General features: G+C 38.3%; 1 protein-coding gene across 5 annotated transcripts in view; it reads left to right on the top strand.

Annotated features, from left to right (window-relative positions):
* The first annotated feature begins 14,401 nt into the window (after nt 1–14,401).
* The window catches only part of CCDC152 (coiled-coil domain containing 152), a 37,220-nt gene continuing 24,128 nt past the window's right edge, over nt 14,402–27,493 (top strand). Inside the window, exons 1-4 of one of the 5 annotated variants that reach the window (XM_020888246.2) lie at nt 14,402–14,463; nt 16,851–16,930; nt 18,139–18,232; nt 19,933–20,038. In XM_020888246.2, the coding sequence (XP_020743905.1) occupies nt 18,146–18,232; nt 19,933–20,038 (193 nt within the window). In that variant the 5' untranslated portion in view covers nt 14,402–14,463; nt 16,851–16,930; nt 18,139–18,145. Of the gene's footprint in view, nt 14,464–14,814; nt 14,963–16,850; nt 16,931–18,138; nt 18,233–19,932; nt 20,039–27,493 lie in introns of those variants that run through there. The other 4 variants (XM_020888248.2, XM_020888247.2, XM_020888249.2 and 1 more) reach the window with 4 other exon arrangements.

The following is a 27,493-nucleotide window of genomic DNA, read 5'->3' on the forward strand; positions in this document are numbered from 1 at the left end:
CCAGGAAATGTGCATCAAATACTATTATCTAGGTACTTCAGAGAGGAACCAAAGCAGATGATATAGAGGAAAGCCTGTCGTTCCCTCCCCCCCAAGGCCCCATGGGGTCCTTCTTGGTTACAGTATGAGTGAAGCAGAGCCTGGGCAATCAGGAGATGCACAGAGAGCAAGAGAACAGCCATCTTGAATGGCCTGACCCTACAGCTATTTCACCAGTGTTCATTTTATACAACTTGCTAACCCTGGCAGCTGGCTTTCCGTGATCTTCTGTGATTCCTTTGGTAAGCAAAAGGATCCAGGTGGAAGTTATCTCCTTTTGTATCCCATGTGCTTATTTTCCCATTCTTTTTTGGGGGGTGGGGCAATATTATTTTCCAATATTCCCCAACAGTGATGATGGAAAAAGCTTCATTGTTGGGAGCTGGTTTTGTGTGTTTTGGCCTAAAGATTCAGATGGAGAGGTTGGTGCCTTCAGCCCAGCAGTTTAGAGGTGTTTAACCCTTCAGCTGAGTCTGTGAGCTCTCTGTAACTTAGTTTTCTGTAGTATTTCTACTTCCTAAAACTGAAATGAGTCCTTTGGGTTCTCAGAGATATTTTATTTTCCACTGTTATCTTGTTTGTCCCGACACAGCTTTGAGAGAGTTCAACAAGTTTTAGCAAATAAATAACAAAACTCCTAATGGGGACCTGGTTGCAAGGTGCAGTCACACAGAGCAGTAGACAAAGGCATCAAGTCACAGGTTGCTACTTTTTCCTCTTTGACCTGGATTCTCCTTTAAAGTCCTAACATAAACTCTGTAGAGATTACAATATCAGCTTCAACGGAACTGTAAATCACCTTTCTGCAGCAACGTCAATTAAGAAGTGGACACCAAGTGGTCTTAGTTCATGTCGTATAGCTGAGGACATGACTCAAGTTGAGAATCATGCAATGTCATAGGAAACTAATGGATAAATTGTTTTATAGGAGTTATAATGATATTAAAATACTTTATATCTCTTTAAATCATTTCAAACTGTACGCACAATTGCTTTATAATCAAATTGTTATTAATGCTTCTTGGTAAAGATGGTAGATAATAAACTGATGACAGAATCTCACCACATTACAAATTAGTAAAATGAAACAAACAAACAAAAAAAAGATAAAAGCAGTCACAAAGTTCAATGACAACAAGAAACAGACAAGAGTCATGACCTTATGTCATATATTTAGAAGATGACAATCAGGAGACGAAATGGAGGATGGTGAGTAAGAGCTCTTCTACCCACTCTCCCCTCCTGCAAGCCTCACTGTTGAATCAGAAAAGCCCTGAAACTTCCGCTTATACCTTCTAATGATGGAGAGAAGTGGACTAAATATTGTTACTTGCTTGTGATTAGGGAAGGGTCGAGGAGGGGTTAAAGCTACCAGGTGAAATGGAGAAATGGAAAAACCTGGACTGACTTTCTTGTAGAACACAGGCTCCCAGAACTCCAGATTGAGCTTAAGAATCTTTCATGAAGATATCACCCATGGAGCAGAAATGAGCTCTTATTAAAGAGGTAAATTCTATTCGTGAAGATTTAACACAATCTCAGAGGAGACAGCCTAATCAGTTTTTCCAGGAAAAGCTGCAAACAGCTTTATCTGAGTTGTTCTCATATTCAAGACACAAGAAAGTGGTTAGACCTCACTTCCTAGTCTTCACACAGAATTTAGAGGCAGGCTAGATTAATGAAGTAACTTAAGGCATGATATGAAAATTATATTTGAATTTACAATAATAGATATAATAGACATTACATTTCTTCAAACTCCAAAGAGCCAAAAGCCTCCCTCTTAACCTGGTCATGAAATTCAAAGAGTGATAAGTGCCCTAAAGCCAAGGAAAATGAAAACCAACTTCCTTCTCCGTGGTGAATGCCATGAGGTACTCTGATGGGAGATTCATAGATCACTAAGAGAGATTAGTGAAAAGTAAAATATAAGAACATGAAAGTGGGTCAGGGAGAGGGAGCATTAAGAAAAGAGTGGGCAGAGAAGGAGGGAAGGGAGTGAACTCTCCAAGGAGTTCCACCAAAGGTAGGGCGGGGTCTGCCCGACCACTAGAGCTCAGCCAAGTTAAGGAGCACCGCCTAGGGCAGAGCTTAAGTGCCAAAAAGGAGACATAACAAGATGAAGAAAACAACCCAGAATCCCCTTCCAGACAACCATGTACAGTTGGAAAAAATGTTCTTATAACTTGTGTTAAGAGATAAACTGAGGCATATTACAAAGTTTAAAGGTCTGTTCACACAAAAATAGATTCCAATTAGCACCAAACCAGAATGATTAAGAACACTCCACCCATAGGAGCCAGGAGAAAGACTTACATAGACAAAGTGTGGAAGCAAAGAAAATGAATTATCTGACTGCCTATAACTTAAAGCCTAGTCAGCTCTTTGTGATCGATTGTCCTTAGCATTTTGATTTTGTAACCTTAAGATATTTACAGCCTTAAATTTTGGTTTGCTTACATAAGCCCCCACTACATTAGAGCCACATCAGTCTAATAGCCTCATTGTTTATTTAAATGCTTGTTTCTGGTGGGGATTGAGAAATGCTAAAAGAAATCCCAAAAATGTTTTGTAATTAATGCTTATGAACATATTTCCAACTACATTTGAACACTCTAGCATCTAAAAGCTGGTCCCAAAGGAGAGGAGGTCAGGTTAATAGAGGGACTGAGTATTTGGGGCCAGGCAGGGAGTGCTCAGGACATGCAGGAAAGACAGTGAACTTCTAAGCTAAGTGGCTTTTCACTTTCTCAGGTTAAAAATGAAATTCAAAAGCTTCAGCTGAAATTGCAAATATGGCCTGAACTTTATCAAGAACCTGTAGTGCAACTTTGCAGAAAATTAATAGAGGAGGGTGTTTACCACTTATAACACGAATAAAGAAAGCAATAACTTCCCAAACTGTGAAAACATCAGCTGAACCAGGGAGATGGCTGAAGACCTGGGAAAAAAGTGAGAAAGAACATCTTCCTTCTATCAAGGGCAGACTATCTCCAGTGAGACAAACCTCGAGAAAGATGATTGGCAGCTCTGTCAACTGAGAGAAAGCTCAAAGAGAAAAGTGGGGTAGACTAGGGAAAGTAGGGAAAGGTCATGGTAGACAAAATTGGTGAAAACAGGGTTTAAATTCCAGCTTTTTCCAAGTGGCCCTTTTGCCCCTACTGTTTCACATACAGTCCTGGGCAGAGGCCTGCGAGGATCAGGAGACCTGCTGGATGTTCAAGTCCTCAGAGAAAAGGGATAACACTCTGAGGACCCAGGAATCCAATGGACAAGCAGGTCTGATGCAGCTTTCCCAGCAGCCGACCTCTGAACATCCACAACCACAACAGGGCATCTAGCTGTGCTTTCTGTCTCTAAAAGTAATTCATTTCTTTTTAGTTTAATTGCTGTTATTTAACTGATGCTAGTTTTGCTCTTATTGAAGTTTGATAGAATTTTATTTTTCCCCAAAAATGTTTTGTAATTAATGCTTATGAACATATTTCCAACTACATTTGAACACTCTAGAATCTAAAAGCATACTTATGGTATTTTAACTGAATAATCACCTATTACTTCAAGCAAAATCAAAATCTTACATAATCAGATGGACCCATTTTAAATAATGAAGACCATCTTATAGGTTATGAGGATGTTATTTAAAATATGTAAAAGTCATTTAATTTATCTCAATAAATTTCATGGTTTAAAAGCAACAACCACCATGATACTGGAGCTAAACTTATTATTATTAGTTTAGCTCTAAACTTATAGAGTAATTTAGAGGAGTCGACATTTTGCAACCATTTGCTTTTTATTTTGCAATTTCTTTTTGATCTTTGTCATTTTGTTCAGAATATTCCATGTTCTTCAAATGTTTCTAAATTTTATGCAGTCAGTATGAAAATTTTTTTCTCCTTAAACAATTAACCCAATTTGGCTCCCCTGGTGATCCAGTGGTTAAGAATCTGCCTTTCAATGCAAGGGATGCCAGTTGGGTGTCTTGCCTAGGAAGACCCCACACGCTGCAGACCAACTAAGCCTGTGTACCACAACTACTGAGCCAGCTCTCTAGAGCCCCCAAGCCGCAACTACTGAAGCCTGTGTGCCTAGGGTCTGTGCTCTACAACAAGAGAAGCCACCACACTAAGAAGCTCAGATACCACAATGAAGAGGAGCCCCCACTTGCAACAACTAGAGAAAGCCCACATGCAGCAACAAAGATCACCACAGCCAATAAATAAATCTAAAAAGAAAAAAGTTAATCCGGTTTATTTTATATAATATGTAAAATTAGTGTGTTCCAAATTTCATTATTAATTCAAACGTTCAGTATTCGGAATGCATCTTTTTCTGTAGAAATGGTCAGATTCTATGATTAAGCATACCTATAGATGCTTAACAGTCAAACCTCAGTGTAACTGAAAGGCTATACATTCAAGATGAAACTGTAGATTCTGTGCACTGAGAAAATTAATTCTGTGATTAATTAATTCTGTGATTAAGAAACAATTTTTTAAGTACCCTTCATGTTTGAGAAGAACATTTAACTAGCACAAGGTGAGGGACCAGATGGAGGCTTGGGTCAGAAGGATGAAGAGGACTTCAAGAAACTTGCAAGGGATTTGGAGGTGTTCACATTGGCTCCCAACTTTACATTTCTCTTATGTGGGTCACATTGCATTGATTAGCCAAAACTAATTTTATTTTGGTAACATATGAATTAATCTCAGAAAGAAAGATTTCTTAGGTCGTTGTCATTATTCAGTCAATCAGTCATGTCCAACTCTTTGCAATCCCATCAACTGCAGTATGCCACACTTCCCTGTCCATCACCATCTCCCAGAGCTTACTCAAACTCATGTCCCTTGAGTCGGTGGTGCCATCCAACTATCTCGTCCTCTGTCATCCACTTCTCTTCCCGCCTCCTATCTTTCCCAGCATCAGGGTCATCTCAAGTGAGTCAGCTCTTCATCTCAGGTGGCCAAAATATTGGAGCTTCGGTTTCAGCATCAGTCCATCCAATGAATATTCAGGATAAATTTTGTTTACAATTGACTGGTTTGATGTTGCAGTCCAAGGGACCCTCAAGAGTCTTCTCCAACACCACAGTTTAACAGCATCAATTCTTCGGTGTCCAGCCTTCTTTATGGTCCAACTCTCACATCCTAGAAAAACATGGCTACTGGAAAAACCATAGCTTTAACTACATGGATCTTTGCCAGAAAAGTTATGTCTATGCTTTTTAATATGCTGTCTAGATTTGTCATAGCTGTTCTTCCAAGAAGCAGTAAGTGTCTTTTAATTTCATGGCTGCAGTCACCATCTACAGTGATTTTGCAGCCCAAGAAAATAAAGGCTTTCACTGTTTCCAATGTTTCCCCTTCTATATGCCATGAAGTGATGGGACCAGATGCCATGATCTTTGTTTTTTGAATGTTGAGTTTTAATTCAGCTTTTTCACTCTCCTCTTTCACCTTCATCAAGAGGCTCTTTAGTTCCTCTTCCTTTTCTGCAACTACGGTGGTGTTACCTGCATATCTGAGGTTATTGATATTTCTCCCAGCAATCTTGATTCCAGTTTGTGCTTCATATAGCCCAGCATGTCCCATGATGCACTCTGCATGTAAGGTAAATAAGCAGGGTGACAATATACAACCTTGACATACTCCTTTCCCAATTTGGAACCAGTCCATTGTTCCATGTCTGGTTCTAACTGTTATTTCTTGACCTTGCATACAGGTTTCTCAGAAGGCAGGTAAAGTGGCCTGGCATTCCCATCTCTTGAAGAATTTTCCACAGTTGGTTGTGATCCACACAAGCTTTAGCATAGTCAATAAAGCAAAAGTAGATATTTTTCTGGAATTTCCTTGCTTTTTCTATGATCCAACAGATGTTGGCAATTTGATCTCTGGTTACTCTGCCTTTTTTCTAAATCCAATCACTTGTGCATCTGGAAGTTCTTGGTTCACGAATTGTTGACGCCTAGCTTGAAGAATTTTGAGCATGACCTTGCTAGCATGTGAAATGAATGCAGTTGTGCAGTAGTTTGAACATTCTTTGCCATTGCCCTTCTTTTGGGTTGGAATGAAAACTGACCTTTTCCAGTCCTGTGGCCACTGCTGAGTTTCCCAAATTTGCTGGCATATTGAGTGCAGCACTTTCACAGCATCATCTTTTAGGATTTGAAATAGCTCAACTGGAATTCCGTCACCTCCATTAGCTTTGTTTGGAGTGGTGTTTCTTAAGGCCCACTTGACTTCACACTCCGGGATTTCTGGCTCTAGGTGAGTGATCACACCATCATGGTTTTCTGGGTCATGAAGATCTTTTTTGTATAGTTCTTCTGTGTATTCTTGCTACCTCTTCTTAATATCTTCTACTTCTGTTAGGTTCATATCATTTCTGTCCTTTATTGTGCCCATCTCTGCATGAAATGTCCACTTGGTTTCTCTAATTTTCTTGAAGAGATCTCTAGTCTTTCCCATTCTATTATTTTCCTCTATTGTTCACCTTGGAAAGCTTTCTTATATCTCCTTGCTCTTCTTTGGAACTCTCTGCATTCAGATGGATATATCTTCCCTTTTCTCCTTTGTCTTTCACTTCTGTTCTTTTCTCAGCTATTTGTAAGGCCTCCTTGGGCCTTTTTGCACTTCTTTTTCTTGGGGATGGTTTTGATCACTGCCTCCTGTACAATGTTAGGAACCTTTGTCCATAGATCTTCAGGCACTCTATCAGATCTAATCCCTTGAATCTATTTGTCACTTCCACTGTTTAATTGTAAGGGATTTGATTTACATCATACCTGAATGGTCTAGTGGTTTTCCATACTTTCTTCAATTTAAGTCTGAATTTTGCAATAAGGAGTTCATGATCTGAGCTACAGTCAGCTCTCTGTCTTGCTTTTCCTAACTATATAGAGCTTCTCCAACTTCAGCTGCAAAGAATGTAATCAATCTGATTTCGGCATTGACCATCTGGTGATGTCCATGTGTAGAGTCTTCTCTTGTGTTGTTGGAAGATGGTGACAGGCACCCTGGAGTAACAGGTAAGTTTAGCCTTGGAGTACAAAATGAAACAGGGCAAAAGCTAACAGAGTTTTGCCAACAGAATGAACTGATCATAGCAAACAGCCATCTTCTTCTTAAGGTTGAAGTGAAGTAGTGAAGTATTAGTTGCTCAGTCATGTCCAACTCTTTGCAACCCCATGGACTGTAGCCTGCTAGGCTCCTCTGTCCATGGAATTCTCCAGGCAAGAATACTGGAGTGGGTTGCCGTTCCCTTCTCCAGGGGATCTTCCCAACCCAGGGGTGAAACCCAGGTCTCTTGCTTTGCAAGCAGATTCTTTATGGTCTAAGCCACCAGGGAAGCCCCTCTTCTTAAGTTTACTGGGCACAAATTGAGTATAGTAGAAAGGAGTGATTAAAGAGATTGTAAGAAGGTAATTATCTGAGGGTTTACTGAACAAAGACAAATAAAATGGTGAAGAAAAAGGAGGACTTTCACTAAAGGTCTAGACTCATAGAGTAATACTGATTTCTTTTCTGACCTGACTCAGTTTCTTTTCAAGAAGAATGTTCTATCTCTAATGTTTATAGTTACCCTGCTATGGTATAAGTATAGGTATAGTTACCTATATTGCCTATTTATATATCTAGCTTCAGTGTGTTCGTTTTTTGCTTATTTGTTTTGTTTTTTACTCATGAATCCTTTCTGGAGATCCAATGGCAAGGCTGCTAATGACTCCTTTGGTGGAAGGCAACAGCGTGGAGGACATCCCACTAAGATCTGTTTCAACAATTATCTGCCTCTTCATTTTCTCCATTTCTTTCTAATATTACTTTATTATTTATAACTTCCTAAGAGAATACATACACCCCTGTATATGGATGATTAAAACTAGGAGTTGTCTCAAAAGACATTGCTATCTAACCACTGTTAGAACTAATGACCAAATTTCAATATTTCTAACACAAAAATCTTTATGGTCTGAGCAAGATGTCATTTGGTCAGATGTCCTCCAAATTTTATTGGGTTTATACTTAACCATTATATACAACAGGCCATTTTTTCCCCTTTACTGAAGTATGCACTCTGTAACAATTTTGACAGGTGTACCTAAAGATAATCTTTTTTTTTTTCAAAATGACTACAATTATTACCTTCCCTGTATTCATCCTGTTCAAAACGCCTGTCATCAGAGGTGGAATCTGTTCCCTCACTACTTTGATCTGGGTGGCCCTGTAATGCCCTTTGGCCAATATAATGGTGTGGAAGTCGCGGGGGCCAATGTTGAGCCTCGCCTTCTAGACAGCCTTGCATGCTGCTGCCTCTGTCCTGAAAACCTGGCACTCCCTAAGAACAAGCCTGACTGAGCCTGCTTGAGGATGAGAGACCAAGCGACAGAGTGAAAAGTCATCCCAACTCCGATCCCAAGATGTGAGAGCCCAATCAAGACCAACAAAGCCACTTACAGCACTTCCTTGATCCACAGCTGACCCAAAGTTCATAAGCAGACCCAGGCAAGACCAGAAAAACTGATCACTGAGCTCAGTCTAAATTTCTGAGCAGAAATAGCATTAGGTAAATAAATGTTAGTTTCAAACCACTAAGCTTTAGTTTATTACAGCACAGTAGCTTATTGATTCAGAAACTAACATTGTTCATTGATTCACCAAGTCATTCAACAAATACCTGTGGCCTCCTCTAAGCCTGCCCTGATAAGATATAATATTTCATTTTCTGTATATCTGTGTCTCTTTTTCTGTTTTGCATATAGGGTTATCGTTACCATCTTTTTAAATTCCATATATATGTGTTAGTATACTGTATTGGTCTTTATCTTTCTGGCTTACTTCACTCTGTATAATGGACTCCAGTTTCATCCATCTCATTAGAACTGATTCAAATGAATTCTTTTTAATGGCTGAGTGATAGTCCACAGTGTATATGAACCCCTTCCACGATCTTCAGAAGTTTGCTCTCATTTGAAAATTATGAAACTAAGGGGAAGAGAGAGAAACTGAGTTGCCTAGAATCACACAGCTCAGAGGTGCAAAGCCAGGATTGAAGCTGTGTGTTCTGTGCTTAGTCGCTCAGTTGTGTCCAACTCTTTGCAATCCCATGGATACCTAACAGTCTCTTTATTCCCTTGACCCACAACCAAGTTATCACTAAGAAGGTATATTATGAAAAAGTTGATGTTCTCAGGAGCAAAGGAATATTCTAGACTTAAGCCATCAAACTCATGACATATTATCTTTTTTAAACTTTTTATTTTGTATTGGGGTATAGCCAATTAACAAACAATGTTGTGATAATCTCAGATGAACAGCAAAGGGACTCATCCGTACATACTCATGTATCCATTCTCCCGCAAACGCCCCTCCTATCCAGGTTGCAACATTGAGCATAGTTCCCTGTGCTATACAGTAGGTCCTTACTGGTTATCCATTTTAAATATTCATGCTATGACATTAAAGCCATCATGGATCACTTGTTTATGTACCTGTGCAGACTTAAAACTGTATTTTGAGAAAAAAAATCTGACTTCTACTGAGAGTACCCCCATAGTCACCTGCAACCAACTATGGAAGACCAAGCTACCAAGAGTTGGCTAGATTCCTTAATTTTCACAAAAATAAGTCACCTTTATCAAAAGCTCATGTCTAACATATATTGGTTTCTTCTGAATAAATAGAATATTTGTACTTTCTGTCCTCAACCAAAAATGCAAATTCTACCCAGTTATTCTACTTTTGTGATTCTACTTTTAACAGAAGCCTGTTGAAAGATGGACTATTTACATATATGAGGATGATTGTTTCAAGAAAAGTAGCCCAAACATTCTATGGTTTAGGATTTATCCTGGAATCGTGCCCACATCCTTTTCTCTACATGGAGAAGGACAGCGGTCCAACCAACATAGTTCCATAGGGTCACAGATAGTGTACACACTGTGTACAGAGTGTCTTTTACCGAATTATTGCAAATAACGCCGAAAACCAGGGAGTCACAGAACTGGGACCTGAAGTTGCAGTTGAAGACAGGAAAAGATGGTTCAGTAGCAGACAGTGAAATGTGGGAATCAGATAAACACAGAGATAACAGCATGGAGAAGTGTGCCAAGAGTGCAGGAGGGACAAATAAAAGCAACACCAGCATCTATCTGTTGCCCCCAGCTAACATTCTGATGTATCCCTCACGGCTTACTTCTCTCTTACTGCTCTGAGACATTCTCCATGACAGTGCACTATATTTAATGCAACTCCTGTTCACTTTTTAAATCAAAATCATGGATTTCTGTTTCTTTCCTTGCACTTATTATAATTTTTATTTATCATTTATTTACTTGTTGATCATCTATTTTCCTCTCTATACTGTAAGTCCCCTGGGGTCAGGAACCATGTCTGTTTTGCTTATTCCTAGTGTTTTCGTAGATCCCCGAATGTGGTTGGTGCTCAACATGTTTTTTTTTTTTTAACAAATAGATGAGTTAGTGCTGATGATCTTAAAAAGGCCGTCTCATGAGACTATAAGCTCTGAAGCAGAAGGAGAATGTCTTGTTTGTCTTGCTCTCCCTAGCACCTAGACCCTTAGTAGCTGATACCTTGCAAGAACTTAAATATTCTTAAATGGATTAATAAATGAAATTGTCTGTTACAAGAAAAAAATCAATGTATCATTCATCTTAAGATCCTTACAAAAAAAAAAAAAAAAAAAAAAAAAAAAAAAAAAAAGATCCTTACATAAACTGGTAACTTCTGATTTTCTTCAGTTGCATTTATTTTCCAAATCAAGGTACTTTTTAATAGATTCTAACATTAGTTTCTTTCTACTCCCTTTGTTACTATGTTATAATAATGTAAGTTATTTTTCTCTTATGGTTTTCCAGGCAGTTTATGAGCAAATGTTCAATGAGTCCTTTCTGTTTCTCAGTCAGATGGCATTGATGAATATAACTGTGAAAGGCATTTTCTTTTTAAAGATGAAATCATGGGCAGTTCATATAGTTTCTCATCCACAGATATATTTTGAACTCATCAGGATTTTTTTCAAAAAAAAAAAAAAAGCTAACATATACAAATTGGAAGAGAAGCTTGTGACTCGTTTCAAACTAGAAAAATCAAGCCAGATTTTTGTGATTTGTTTCTGGCGTGTTGGCCCATCTATTTATCCTGACTATGCTGGCACAACAGAGAAATACATATTTATAATATTATACACACGCAAACACACAGTTTCTTCCCCCAAGGAGCAGACAGTGCACAAGGAAAGATAAGATATCAATTCAAGCAGCCCTAACAAATACCAAAGAAGGCCAGTATGATCCAAAGTAATGGGAAAAAAGTAATAAAAGCATAGAACAAGGAAAAGTAGGTCATTGATGATTAATAAAATCAGTGAATGCCTCATGGAGAAGGTAACATTTTAGGAGGGTCTTAAAGTGGCCTCACCTCAATAAATAATATAAGTAACACATAACATTATTTGTATACTTATTATTTTTCATTGGTTTGCTTCATGGTTCAGTGTTAAAGAATCTGCATGCAATACAGGAGACCCGGGTTTGATCTCTGAGTCCAGAAGATCCCCTGGAGAGGGAAATGGCAACCCACTCCAGTATTCTTGCCTAGAGAATCCCATGAACTGTGGAGCCTGGTGCAGAGTCAAACACAACTGAGTGACTAATAAAACAACAATTATTTTGAATCAGCAATTCAAAAGGCCATTTTCAATATCCCTATGTGTTAGGCAAAACACTCTCCAACATAAACCACAGCAGGATTCTCTATGACCCACCTCCCAGAATACTGGAAATAAACGCAAAAATAAACAAATGGGACCTAATTAAAATTAAAAGCTTCTACACAACAAAGGAAACTATAAGCAAGGTGAAAAGACAGCCTTCAGAATGGGAGAAAATAATAGCAAACGAAGCAATGGACAAAGAATTAATCTCAAAAATATACAAGCAATTCCTGCAACTCAATTCCAGAAAAATAAACAACTCAATCAAAAAGTAGACCAAAGAACTAAACAGACATTTCTCCAAAGAAGACACACAGATGGCTAACAAACACATGAAAAGATGCTCAACATCACTCATTATCAGAGAAATGCAAATCAAAACCACAATGAGGTACCATTTCACGCCAGTCAGAATGGCTGCTATCCAAAAGTTTACAAGCAATAAATGCTGGATAGGGTGTGGAGAAAAGGGAACCCTCTTACACTGTTGGTGGGAATGCAAACTAGTACAGCCACTATGGAGAACAGTGTGTAGATTCCTTAAAAAACTGGAAATGGAACTGCCATGTGACCCAGCAATCCCACTCCTGGGCATATACACCGAGGAAACCAGAATTGAAAGAGACACGTGTACCCCAATGTTCATCACAGCACTGTTAATAATAGACAGGACATGGAAGCAACCTAGATGCCCATCAGCAGACGAATGGATAAGGAAGCTGTGGTACATATACACAATGGAATATACACTCAGCCATTAAAAAGAATACATTTGAATCAGTTCTAATAAGGTGGATGAAACTGGAACCTATTACACAGAGTGAAGTAAGCCAGAAAGAAAAACACCAATATAGTATACTAATGCATATATATGGAATTTAGAAAGATGGTAACAATAACCCTGTATGTGAAACAGCAAATGAGACATAGAAGTATAGAACAGTCTTTTGGACTCTGTGAGAGAGGGTGAGGGCGGGATGATATGGGAGAATGGCATTGAAATATGTAAATTATCATATGTGAAACGAATCACCAGTCCAGGTTCAATGCATGATACAGGGTGCTCAGGGCTGGTGCACTGGGATGACCCAGAGGGATGGGATGGGGAGGGAGGTGGGAGGGGGGTTCAGGATGGGGAACACATGTACACCCATGGTGGATTCATGTCAATGTATGGCAAAACCAATGCAATATTGAAAAATAAATAAATACAACTGGAAAAAAATATCCCTATGTGTTGTTACTAATGTCAAGGAAAGCTTCTTGGGTAGTCAGCAGTTGCATCTCTTGAAAGATCTCTAAAAATTAAACTATGTGTGTGTTTGTGTATGTGAATTTTGTGAAATCAATACAGTAAAGAACAAGAGAAGATAACATTTTCAAAACATTTTGATGAGCTATGTTTTATCATAAGACAAATTTAAAATCTTAAAATTTTATGTTATTTAGTCCACTTTTCTTAAAGTGAAAAAAAAAAAAAGACTTGGGAATTCCAATCTTTCCATGACTACTAGCTGGTCAGCAGCATTAAGAGGTTTCCCCCCACCTACATATTTCCCACTTTGATCTAGTTCTGTTGCCACCATGCTATAATACCTTTCAGATAATAAAGTAAGATTTATCCTATTACAGTTTACATTTTTCTGCTTGCCAATTTTGGATTCATAGAAAAATTAAATTAATAAAAATCTTCCCTCTCCCACTCAAAAAAAAAAAAAGTAAACAGGGAAAGTTGGCAGTGGATACACTTTCAAATGGTTATCAAAATTTTTTTAATTATAATAATACTTTTAACACTTACCTTTGGCATAAAGTACATTAAGCACTTTTAAAGTGCATCATTTCATTTAAACATTATAACAGCCCTATAAAGTAGGCATTAGCCTGTAGTGTTAGTCATTCAGTCCTGTCCAACTCTGCAACCCCTTGGACTGTCTCCCACCAGGATCCTCTGTCCATGGAATTTTCCAGACAAGAATACTGGAGCAGGTAACCATTCCCTTCTCCAGGGGCTCTTCCCAAGTCAGGGATGGAACCCAAGTCTCCTGCATTGCAGGCAGTTTCTTTATGAGTTGAGCCACCAGGGAAGCCCTTAAAGTAGGGATTAACTAATGTTTATTTTTACAAGGAGACTGAAGCAGGTATGATTTAGAATCTGCTCACTGATCACCCAGTTGATAAATAGAAGAGTTGGGGCTTGGACCCACTAGAACCCATGCCCTTAAACACTGAGCTACTAAGACAAAGCTCTGTAGAAAGGAGATCATATCCGTTAACTGACTCCAGACCGCACAGCTTGTATTATATCCATGATTTCATCTCCATCACCTAGCACAGTATAAGCCTACTTTATGTTATTAGAATAAACATGGATTACTATTTATTCAGTAGTGCTGACTCATTAATCAAAACTTAATCCAATGTGATTTATTCTTTGCTCAGAAAATAGTTATTGATCTGATAGTCACTACATGTTGAATCGTATTATAGTATCTACATGAAAATACCTAAGAAGCCCAAGGAGGTAAGGCTGGAGGTGGGGCCCTAAGGGCAGGCTCAGTGGGGACTAGGAGAAGGGCGGACCCATTGTTGGGGGAACACGCTTCCTGAGGAGGGGGACACCAGTTAGGGGAGGACCAGTACCAGGAGGAAGCTGTGCGCGGAGGTTGTGGAAACCGCGAGCGACAACAGGTAACGCTCCAGGCCTTTCCTCCGCGGATTCGGAATTTCTTTTTCCTCAGATACTCTTTACTTAGCACTTCCTCACAGTCTCCTGGTTCGAGACAGAAGTTTGACCCAGCCACCTCTCCCCCCCAGGGGATTTTTTTATCGTGCTGTAGAGTTGAGCTCCTAGCGACACCAGAATGGGAGTAGAGGAAACCAGGAGCCCTAGGCCTCAGGGCAGGCCTCACGCAGTGTGGCGAAGGGGGTGGGGGTTGGGGAGATAACACAAAGCTATCCTGGGGTGTGGAGGGCCGGGCTGAGCAGGGTGGGGGCGAGGGCAAGGAAGGAAATGGGGCCGCGCCCACTGTGGGGGTGGTTGAATTTGGTGTTGTGGAGGTCATAAGTCAGTCCTGGCTTCTCAGCAAATCCAATCACTGAATCAGCAGGCTGTGACCTAGTCCGCTGGGCAAGTAGACCATACCAACTGAAGAGATCTTGATCTTGTCCCTCCTGCATTGGAGGAGAGGTAATGAAGACATCTATAAACAATGAGATGGCTTGGCCAGTATGACAAAAAGTGAGAGCGTGTGTTGATAGTCAGTGTAATGTTAGTGATGATTTTATGAGGAAAAACACCTCAAGGGTCTGATTAGGAGGAAGGAGTTGGGAGAAATCAACCTCAAATTAAAACAAACTTAGTTCAGGAGCCAGATTCCAAGACAAAGCTCTAGTAAAACCTTTTATTTCTTTAGAATGTTAGGAACTACAGAGAAGACATACAGATGGCCGGTAGGCACGTGAAGAGATGTAGGTCAAAGTTATAATGAGGTACCACATTACACTGGTCAGAATGGTCATCATTTAAAAGTCTACAAGTAACAAATGCTGAAGAGGTTGTGGAGAAAAGGGAACCCTGGCACACTGTCTGTAGGAATGTAAATTCCTACAGCAACTATGGAAAACTGTGTGGAGCGTCCTCAGAAAGCTAAAAGTAGAATTACTATATGATCTAGCAGTCCCACTCCTGGGCATATACCCAGACAAAACTGTAATTCAGATGTATGCCATGAACCCCTATGTTCATAGCAACACTATTCACAGTAACCAAAAGATGGAAACAACTTAAATGTCTAGCAACAGATGAATGGATAAAGAAGATATGGTACATATACACAATGGAATACTACTCAGCCATAAAAAAGAATGAACTAATGCTATTTGCAGCAACATGGATGCAACTAGAGAGTATAGTACTAAGTGAAATAAGTCAGAAAGAGAAATACCGTACAATATCACTTGTATGTGGAATTTAAAACATGGCATAAATGAACCTGTCTACAAGAGAAACAAGCTTGCAGACATAGAGAACAGACTTGTGTTTGCCAAGAGGGATGAGAAGGAGGAGGGTAGGGGAGAAAAGGACTAGGAGTTTGGGATTAGCAGATGCAAACTGTTATACTTAGGAAAGGTGAAGAACAAGGTTCCACTGTATAGCACAGGAAACTGTATTTAATATCCTGTGATAAACCATAATGGGAAAGAATATATGGACATAGCTGAGTCACTTTGCTGTATAGCAGAGCATGACACAACATTGTAAATCATTTGTACTTCAATAAAAAAGAATTTTAATTAAAAAAATGTTAGAAATGAAGAAAAGTTGTGAGGAAAGATTTTGCATCATTACTTCAGATTATCCTATAAATTAAACAAAAATAGTATATTAAATTGTGGTGAATTCTAAATTTTACCCCAAAAGGAATTTTACTGCATTTATCATGGGATGCCATTGCAGTTAGTCTTCTGTCTTAAGGATCAAGTTTTAACTATTTAAGAGTTTTGCTACTATATGTGATACAGAGGGTAATAATTCAGTAAACTGAAAATACACAGCTAAAATTCAAATTTAAAACTACTAATAGTTGTTAATGCAGTATAATATAAAGAGGGAAAGGAAATGGGATTTCTTTATAAAGTAACAAATTGTCAGACAATGTCTATGTTTTGGGGTACCTCATTTTAAACAATATGTCCCCAAAATTACTTTGAGTAATTATTTTAGGAATTTGACTTACCTTTTACTTTGGACTGGGGCTTCCCTGGTGGCTTAGAGGGTAAGAGTCTGCCTGCAATCCAGGAGACCCGGGTTCAATCCCTGGGTCGGGAAGATCCCCTGGTGAAGGAAATGGCAACCCACACCAGTATTCTTGCCTGGAAAATCCCATGGATGGAGGAGCCTGGTGGGCTACAGTCCATGGGGTCGCAAAGAGTCAGACATGACTGAGCAACTTCACTTTCCTTTACTCTGGACTACTTATCACTGCACTATCACACACCAGGCATTGGCACATACCCTATCCTCCATCTAGAATACCTAAATTTCACATTTTTATTTTCTTCTTTGTGTTTGCTAGAGAGAAGTCTAAAGACAAGTATCTCATACATTTAGATTGTTTTAATCCTGATTCTTCTAGACATTCTTCCACCCTCAAATGTACTTGCTGTTTTGCAAAAGTCAGTTTCTCCATCCTAACTAGATGAGCTTACCTCTGGAATTCTGCAGAATTTCTTGTGATTGATTCCACAGAACTGAAACTGAAACTCTTATTCTTCACTTCAGTAGTTAGCTGGTTATACCCCAAAGTACTCTTACATAAAAGAATAGAAATACTTAGTGCTTGCTTTGAGCATATTAATTTTCTTATGTTCTTTATTTACCAAACAGGTTGCCAGCCAAATAAATAAGAAAATTAATTGTATATGTCTATTCAGGCTGCTGCTATAACAAAATACTACAGGCTCAGTGGCTTAAACAACAGAAATTTATTTTCTCATAGTTCTGGAAGCTGAGTAGTCCAACATTAAGGTGACATCAGTGTTGATAGCTCGTGAAGACCCTCTCCTTGGATTTCAGAGAGCCACCCCCTCACTGTCTGCTCACAGGGCCTGCCCTCAGCGTGAATGTGTGGAGAGAGAACAAAATCACTCTCTTCCTCTTCTTATAAGGCCACAGTCTTATCAGATGAGGGCCACACCTTTATGATTTCATTCAATCTTAATTTTCTCATAAATATTCTATATCCAAATATAGTCACAGTTGGGTTTAGAGCTTCAACATAAGAATTTTGAAGGAGACATAGTTTAATTCCTAGCAATAAGCAGACTACCAAGAAATACAGCAAAAATTATTTGTGGCATGATAGCTAAATATTTTAAACACTTTAAATTGAAAATACAAATACAAGTGTCTGTCAGTCATGTCCAACTCTTTGTGACCCCATGGACTATAGCCTGCCAGGCTTCTCTGTCCATGGAAATCTCCAGGCAAGAATACTGGAATGGGTAGCTATATTTAAAAGCCATGTATCAGATTTAGTAATGCATCATATTTTAAATGCAGTCATACTGATGGCAAAGAGCTGAATGATGAATGGTGGCATAATTTTTGTGTAATAGGAACAAGTAACTTCTACATATGCACATATCATTGCACTAATTTTAGATTTGTTTAGAGAAAACTTGGCTGGAGTGGGTGTGCAGAGGAGTAGAGAAGCCTTAATTCATTTGATCATTGTTAATAATGGGGGTATAATAAAAATTCTCTTGAGTGCAATACAGAAACTTTAGTATTTGGACTATTATTATTATAGTGCTTTGTATTTTATTTGTTTGTTTGTTTTAACACTATCTACTCTTCACTAGTTTAGATATGAATCAAAACAGCGAAGGATGTATGAAAAAGATTAGCAATGTGAATCTTGACAAACTTATAACTGACTTTTCACAGATAGAAAAGGTATGTAAACATATCAAACAATTGTAGAATATAAGGAAAAGTGTAACAGATTTTGTCAATGGAGGGAGTTAGGAAGAAAATATATATATATACAAAAAAGAAGCAAGGTAAAAATAATGGGAATGTATTTTTTAAGCCCCTTCTCTCTCATTTTTAAAATCTGTATTTAGAATGTATGTGGTTGTAACTCATTAAAACTAATATCAAAATGCTTGGGGGGCAAGGGAGCAAATAATTGATATACTTTTGCTAAAGTTAAAGGGGAAATACATATGTATATACCCAGGATGTCCATAAACTCAAGAATGGTTTAGTAAGGATTGAAGTAGATTCAATCCTCAATCTCTTACTGTTATGACTAATTTCCTTTCTAGTCTTTCCTGTTCCATCTGTTCCCTTTTCTCTTTTGCCTAAAAGCAAACCTGTTTGAAGTCTCCCTCCCCAACTCTACACAAATTATATGTCAGACCATATCCTCAAGTATATACTAGGCTTTTTGTCTCCTCTGCCTGGGAGACGAGTAGGAATATCTGTTGAGAAATGTAAGTGGATAAATCAGATCTGGGAAGTGGATTTGTGAAACAGGAATAGGAGGAAAAATAATCCCTACCTCTATTTTCTCTTTTTCTTATCATCCTTCTATATTCCTTCTTTTCCTCTGCACAATGTAGTATTGCCATCATAAAAAAATTTTCATGATGATGGGTATTTTCATATAATGAGATTTTTTCAACAATGGACTTATATATTTTTTTTAACCAAGTGATTCTGACCAAAGTGAGAGATGAGAGAGAAGGAAATAACACTTTGGTGGGAGAGGAACTGGTACAAAGCGTACCAGTTTAACTTGGAATTATCTCTCATATTCTTAGATATTTTAAATTAGAAATATTGTTCTTTTTTGATGTCATAATGGTATTGTGATTGTACTTTTGAGTCATCTCTTAGAGAGGCATATAAATGATAATATTTATCAAAGAAATAATAAAGTGTCAAGGAGTTGCTTTGAGATAAATTCAGAAGTGATGAGAATAGAGAATGGGTAGAAGTATAGATTATACAGGATAGGTTATGAATTGATGATTTTGAAGGTGTTTAACTGGTACATGGCAGTTATTACATTATTCACAAAGATATGTATTTGAGAACATTTATTCATTGTCTGTAATAGCAAAAAATGGGAACAGCACAAATTTTCCTCAATAGGGAACTATTTAAATAAATCATATTCATGAAAGAAACTCAATGAAGCTGTTAAAAAGAATGAGGTAAGACTTTTACATGCTTATGTGCCATCATCTCTGAGAAAGTAGTACTAAGTGGAAAATCCAAGGTGCAGAACAGAGTATAATGTGACCCTTTCCTATAGTTGTGTAGTCATAAAATATTCTGGAAATATTTACAAGAAATGATTAATTTTAGGACTGGAGGTTAAATAGTTGGAAAGAAGGGAGTTCAAATTAGGTCATATTTTTACTTTTTATAACTTCCTATAACTGTTCACTTATTTTAACTTTTTTATTATGTTACTCTTTAAGTTAAAGATAAATTAGGAAGTTGACTTATTTAAAAATGTGTGCCAGACTTAATTATTAGACTTTCAGGTATTAAATGTTTATACTTTCATATTCTTAGGTTAAAAAAAAATCAAAATAGCAGCATTGATTTGGTGATAAAATGAATTCTGTTTTTTTCTATAGAAAATTATAGAATCCAGTGGGAAGAACAATATCCTGAATATGCAGTTAGAAAAAGCTAACTGTTTATTAAGAGTAATGCAAACAAAAGAGGTCTCAATGAAACAAGGTTAGTTCTTTGCTGCCTATAGAAACAGTCATTCTAATGAGTGTGCTTTTTGCTATAACAGTAATTTTACATTTGTAAAATATTTTTAATTCATATAGAACTTTTCAGATTAATATTTCATTTTGTCCTTAATATAGTCCTGAAAGACTATATAGATAAGACTGGTATTATTATTCCACTTTGATAATGAAGAAACATGAACAAAGGAGAGTAATCTGTCTGCGTCCAATCAGCTGCTGCTGCTAAGTCACTTCAGTGGTGTCCGACTCTGTGCAATCCCATAGATGGCAGCCCATCAGGCTCCCCAGTCCCTGGGATTCTCCAGGCAAAAACACTGGAGTGAGTTGCCATTTCCTTCTCCAATGCATGAAAGTGAAAAGTGAAAGTGAAGTCGCTCAGTCGCGTCCGACTCTTAGCGACCCCATGGACTGCAGCCTACCAGGCTCCTCAGTCCATGGAATTTTCAAGGCAGGAGTACTGGAGTGGGGTGCCATTGCCTTCTCCAGTCCAGTCAACTAAGAAATGACAAATCCAAGGCTCAGTCCAGGCCTTCAAACACGTGGAAAAAGTACAGTTGAATCCTGCCTCACAATTAACACCGAAAGAAACTTCAGATGGGTCAAAAATTTTAGTGTTAGAAAGACGTTGTCCTAGTCCCGCTCACTTCTCAGGCATCCATGCCGCGTGCTCTGCTCAGCTCCCAGCTGCCACCATCCCTCCTTGTGTCTACTCTGCCCCCTCTCTGTGCACCCCTTAGCCCTCAGGGAGCATTGGAGCCCGGGCACCCAGCCTGGCATGGTGCTACTCGTTGAGAAAGTGGCATTGCTCTGTGGCACAAAGGTCTGGGGCTACACTCAGCTGAACAAGCTGCATGGCAACTTCACCCCAGGCCTGGTAGTGCTGCTCTTCCCATGCAGCTCATTCCAGGCATCAGGAGAACGCTAGGTACAAAGAGAGCCTGAGTTCCCTCAAGTTCAGAGACTTTTCCAGAAGTGTATGGTGAGTGGCTTGCAGATGCACCTGCTCTGCACCTTCCTGTGGAAGGCCTTGCCCTGGCCCCCTGACAACCACTGTTTTCAACAGATTCCAAGCTCATCACTTGGTCTCTGTGTGCTGCAGTGATATTGCCTGGAACTTGGAGAAGTTCCCAGAAGGTGCATCTGTGCCCAACATGGGAACACTGCTATCCCAGGAGCCCAGCTCTGCCTAGGGCTCCCCTCCTACTTCTGCTGCTTGCCAGTCACAGTGATACCCTCTGTGTGGGCTTCATCCATATTTCCTCTAAACCTGCATGGAGAAACCGCCTGATGATCAGGAAAATCCCCCTAGATGGATGCTAGTGACCATCCCAGCCTCCCCTTTTGCAGACCAAGCCTCCTTACTAAGTGCTGGGCATCAGGAAAAGAAAAAAAGAAGCCATATACATACACTTCCTTGTTATGTCAACTGAGAGGGCACATAATCCATAGCAGCAAGCAAAACTAGCAGCAAATTTCTTATACTGTCTTATTACAAAAGGAACCAGGACCTCTTGAAGAAATGGCTGATTCTAAGACAGGAGCAAGAAATGTATAAGTCTAAAGCATCTTGTAGTACCAGGAAATAAAGTTCTCAAAAAGGAAAATACTGCGTAATAATGGAGTATGTCAAAGATACAGGACTCAAGTGAAAAATTCTCAATGACTAAAGCTGGAACAATTTGAGCGACAAAATAAAGTAGTATTAGATTAAAACCCCAGGTATATCCATGAGTACATATTCATAAAAATAAATGAATAAATAAATGGAGTGAAGAGATAAATCTCTGCAGAATTCCAAATAGCTTATGTAAATGACTTGGCCTCAAGGAAATATAACGCGGCACTCATCAGGTGTGTGCTGTGTATAGTGATTTTCTTCACTATAGTGAAACATATACTGAATGGAAAAGGGGGTGATAAAGAGTAATTATATAGTGGGGAAATCTGACGTACACAACTTAAGGCATGAAATCAAGGTCAACTTGATGTCATGTTGATAGTAGTTACCCTTGCTATGATGTGATGAAAATGGCACTTTACTTCTATGTTCTTCCTCCCTATAACCTCATCTCATCATGAGGTAAGCATCACATTCACATAGAGGGATATCTACAAAAGACCTGGCCAGTAGTCTGAAAAACTTAAGTGCATCAAAAATAAGAAAGCTCTGAGAAACTGTCACAGTAAAGAGGACCTGAAGAAGTCATGACAACTGAATGTAACGTGGTACTGTGGATAGAATCATAGAATAGAGAAAGGACATAGGTAAAAATTAAGAAAATCAGAGTAAAGTATGCATGCGTGCTAAGGCGCTTCAGTTGTGTCTGACTCTGTGCAACCCTATAGATTGCAGTCCACCAGGCTTCTCTGTCATAAGATTCTCCAGGCAAGAATGCTGGAGTGGGTTACCATTTCCTTCTCCAGGGGATCTTCCCGACCATTGGCAGGCAGTTTCTTTACCACCAGTGCCACCTGGGAAGCCTGAGTAAAGTATAGATTTTAATTAATAATAATGTATCAACATTGGTTCATTAATTGTAACAAACATACTGTACTAAAGTAAGATATTAATAATAGGGGAAACTTAGCTAAGAATATTTCACAACTCTGTAGCATCTTCCCAAGTTTTCTGTACATCTGTGCTCATTCACTCAGTCATGCCCGACTCTTTGCAACCCTGTGGACTGTAGCCCACCAAGCTCCTCTGTCCATGAGATTTTCCAGGCAAGAATACTGGAGCAGGTTGCCATTTCATGCTCCAGAGGATCTTCCCGACCCAGGCATCAAACCAGCATCTCTTATGACTCCAGCATTGGCAGGCAGATTCTTTACCACTAGCACCACCTGGGAAGCCTGTCTATATATCTAAAACTGTTCTGAACAATAAAGTTAATTAAAGGTCAAAAAGTGAAGCCACAATGGAAGAGACTGTAGGGAGCTTTGTTTTTATGTTTTTAAGACGAGGAAGCCTTTCCAAGTGTGACATCTATCAGTGGATATCTGGTTAAATAAATTATGGTATATTTTGTAATGAACTACTATATAACTGATAAAAAGAATGAAGTGTCTTTATATGATATAGCATAATCTCCCACATATAGTAAATGAAAATAATAATGTACACAGCAGTGTATTATCATTTTTACAAAAATATATCTTAACACACAAACACCCTCTCCCCTGTATATTTGTAGATCCCTGGAAAGATAAACAGTGTCCTAGTAACAGTGTTTGCTTTGAGGGGAGGAAACTGGTTAGTTTTGGGGCAGAGATTGTCAAGATATTCACTTATCACTAAACTTGTGTTTCATGTATGTGTATTATTTGAAAAACATAATCAAATACTTCCTTAAAAATTAGTTATTCTAAATCTAATGACCTTTTTCTGAATAATACACAGTAGAAGTGAAAGAACAAGTGAGGATGATCTCTTAGAAAGCAGTGTGTACTAATTCACTTAGGAAGGAATCACATGTGTGTGTTCAAAAGTAAATCATGATATCTTTATATTTTATTTTCTTCACTTGATATCAGATAAACAATGCCTTTGCCAGCTCAAGATGGTAACAATATTGATATTGAAGATCAAGTGCTGTTTTAAAAAAAGCCTTTTCATGCACATTTTATTTAATATTTCCAACTGATTTATGATATAGATATTAACGCCCAAATTGCTTGTAATGGTAGAGCCTAAATTTGACCTTAAAACAGTCACTGATTTACTAAATTATACAATATAAGTGATAGCTTTTAATGTTCTGAGCTCTAGTTTTTAAGAATTGGATAGGATAGTATTCTTCAAATTATACTGTAAAGTCCAACAGAAATGATGCATAGAAGTTTTGCAAAGAGAATTAAAAGCTATTATTCTAAAATAACGAATGATATTCTATTTTATGGGGCTTCCCTGGTGGCTCACATTTGGTAAAGAATCTGCCTGCAATGCGGGAGACCCAGGTAAAATTCCTTAATGAGCCAGTTTCCTGTTTTTTAAAAATGTGTTTAGAGAGCCACCTTGTGTTCTAAATTTGAAAATACACAGTTTGGAAACATTCAGTATACTTTCAGTTTCAGGGTTCTGTTTTCAATTGGCTAATTACTGAGATAACATACTTTATGCATGCTGGATTCATGCTTCTAAAGCTGCAAGGACAAGTGATGGCAGGATCTATGCCTCCATTTTTAATTGCAGCAGCTAATACAGTAATATACATGAAGTAGGTAATATCAGTTGTCATTTAACCATCATTCTGTTACTGGGACTCAGCAACAGAACAAAATGGAGAATGGTGGGAACTTTGAGTTGGTGACAGGGGAGGTAGAGGGGGAAAGTGGGGGAGTAGGACCTTGTACTTGCATAAAGCTTTTAACTTCTACCGAATACTTTCTTTTCTATTAATGTAGTTGAAGTACATAGAGACTGAGTTATAGGACCTCTAACTGAAAACAGGAAGTTTTGAACTCTCCCCTCACAATGTTGGTTTTCTCATTTAGTTAATAAATACAAAAACTATTGAACACTTATGAAATAGTCATCACATTAAAGGTAAGGATTATCAAAATAAGTATCTTTACCTGAAAGAGTTCACTATCTAGTAGGAGAAACCATCTAACTAAAATGTAATGTGAACGATGGATAAAAGCAATATAGACAAATCGTGGGACACAGAGGAGAGAAACAGTAACAATGGTAAATATCTGTGAATGAATTTAGAAAGTATATTTTTTCATTTGGTTGTCAGAACAACCTAATATAGGAGAAAAGTACATTACCCAGAGCGTCATAGTTACACAGTAAAGAAGAAAAACACTCTAATCCAGTTCTTCTGATTCCAAATTTCATGGTTTCATCAGCATGTTATACAATTCCCGAGGAAGTCTTGAGTTAAGAGCACAGGATTTGAAATGTGAAAAACCTGTGTTCAAACCTAGACCTTCCATGTACTGTGGAATCTTGTTAAGTTACCAGATATCTATGTGTGACATCCTCCCTTTGTGAAATCAGGATAATGATGCCAACATCTCAGCCGCAGTTTGAATACTGATTATGTTTATAATGTACTTAATGTAATGCCTGACAGGGTAAATATTCAATAATAGTATTTTAATGTACCTAGACAACTTTTTATTGTTAGATAAAAGTATGTCACACTAATGCACAGTGGCTGAATATCCACTGTGGGCCTCAAAATCTGAATGAAAGAGAATCAGGTTCAATATTTAATAGCCATTGAGCCAAGCACATGAGAACAAAATTGCCTAATCTTTCTTTTTAAAAATACTGTTACTCTTTGTAATGTTTTCATCGTTATATATTTAGCTACTATAATTGTAAACTTAAACTAGTGCACCCTGGGTTTCTCAACCTTATAGTAAAAATGTGATAGCAATAACTATCACAGAGTCTTTCTCTGGCTCTATTTCTGCCCTCTTTCCAGGGCCTCTCACCTAACTCAGATTAGTCTGAAGAAGTGATCCTGCGCTGATCTTGGTGGTATATTAAAGTAGTTAGAATCATTGATGTTAGTGCTGGACTGCTCGAGTTCATGTTGTAGCTCTACCATCTATGACTTTTAAGTGTGAGTTTGGACAATTTGCTATACTGTGTGTCAATTTCCTCATATGTAAAAATGAGGCAAATACTAGAATCAATGTCATAGAGTTAAAAGGGTTAAGTGAATTAATATTTGCAAAGCACTTAACATAGCAGTGTGTTACTATTTTCATACCACAATTTCTCCATTTCCTCCTTTCCTACCATTATAATGCCTGTCAACCAAATCACTTAACAAATATTTATGAAATGACTGTGATGGACCACAACTCTTCTAAGTATTAGGGAGAAATGGTAAACAAGACGGAAGACAGTCCCTGCTTTCCTGAAGCTTACAGCCAGGGGCTGCTTAAAGTTACAGGAGTCTCCACCACTGCGGCCCCGCTTCAAACGTTTAGCTGTTGCTGGTGATACCAAGAATATACATACTGAAAGCTTATTTGCACATGTTGGGCTTGATTGCACAGAATTCTCCCATTATGTAAGAAGACTGGCACCAAAGTGGCTGATGCCTTGTAACCCAACACATTGAGTTTTTACTCTTTTTCGCTACTCCCTTGTCCTAGGACTCAGGCAAGAGGACAGTTTAGAGGACAGTGAGGAAGAAAAGCATTATCTTCTCCCAAGTGACACTTGCTCACCAGTTCTGACTCTGTATCTTTGAACAGAACTTCATGTTCCTTGACTCTCTTTCCTTGGAATGTTCTTTTTATGGAAAAGCCATTTGGACACATGCCTCACAGTTCTCCAGACATGTCCAAGTGTGCCTTATTTCTAGGGCAGCTGTTGCTAATGGCACATATAGGGAATCCCTACTTTACTGGGGTTTTCATGCCTTAGAAAACTCATAACAAAAGCATGGAGTGTGTTTGACTTAAAGACTGATTTAAAAAGTGTATGATGGCCAACAAGCACATGAAAAGATACTTAACATCACTCATTATTAAGAGAAATACAAATCAAAACTACAATGAGATACCACCTCATACCAGTCAGAATGGCCATCATAAAAAAAAGTCTACCAATAAATGCTGGAGTGGGTGTGGAGAAAAGGGAGCACTCTTGTGTTGCTGGTGGGAATGTAAACTGATATAACCAGTATGGAAGATGGTATGGAGATTCTTTAAAAAGCTAGGAATAAAACCACCATATGACCCAGCAATCCCACTCCTAGGCATATACCCTAAGGAAAAAAAATGGAAAAAGACACATGTACTCCAGTGTTCATTGCAGCACTATTTACAATAGCTAGAACATGGAATCAACCTAGATGTCCATCTACAGATAAAAGGATAAAGAAGCTGTGGTACGTGTATACAGTGGAATACTAAGTCATAAAAAGGAACACATTTGAGTCAGTTCTAATGAGGTGGATGAACTTAGTGCCCATCATACAAAGTAAGTCAGAAAGAGAAATATAAGTATTGTATATTGACACATATATATATGGAATCTAAAAAGATTGCTTTGATGAATTCATTTTCAGGGCAGCAATGGAGAAACAGAGATAGAGAATAAACCTATGGACATAGAGGAGGGGAAGAGTGAGAAGGGGAGGTGTGTGGAGAGAATAAAATGGAAATTTACAATAGCATATGTCAAATAGATAGCCAGTGGGAGTTTGCTGTGTGACTTGGGGAACTCCAGCAAGGGCTCGGTGACAGGCTGAAGGGCGGTGGCAGCGAGGCTTGGAATGGGGGGGACGTGTGTGCCGAGGGCTCATCCTTGCTGATGACAAAACCACAAAATTCTATAAAGCAGTTACCCTCCAATGTAAAAAAAAAAAGTGTGTATTATATAACTTATGTTGAGATATCTGGTTGCTTTATTAAGTCTCATAATTTTCAATTAAATATTATTTTAAGTATTTTTTAACTTTGA

Source organism: Odocoileus virginianus, chromosome 14, assembly GCF_023699985.2.
Source record: "Odocoileus virginianus isolate 20LAN1187 ecotype Illinois chromosome 14, Ovbor_1.2, whole genome shotgun sequence".
Lineage (NCBI taxonomy): Eukaryota > Metazoa > Chordata > Mammalia > Artiodactyla > Cervidae > Odocoileus > Odocoileus virginianus.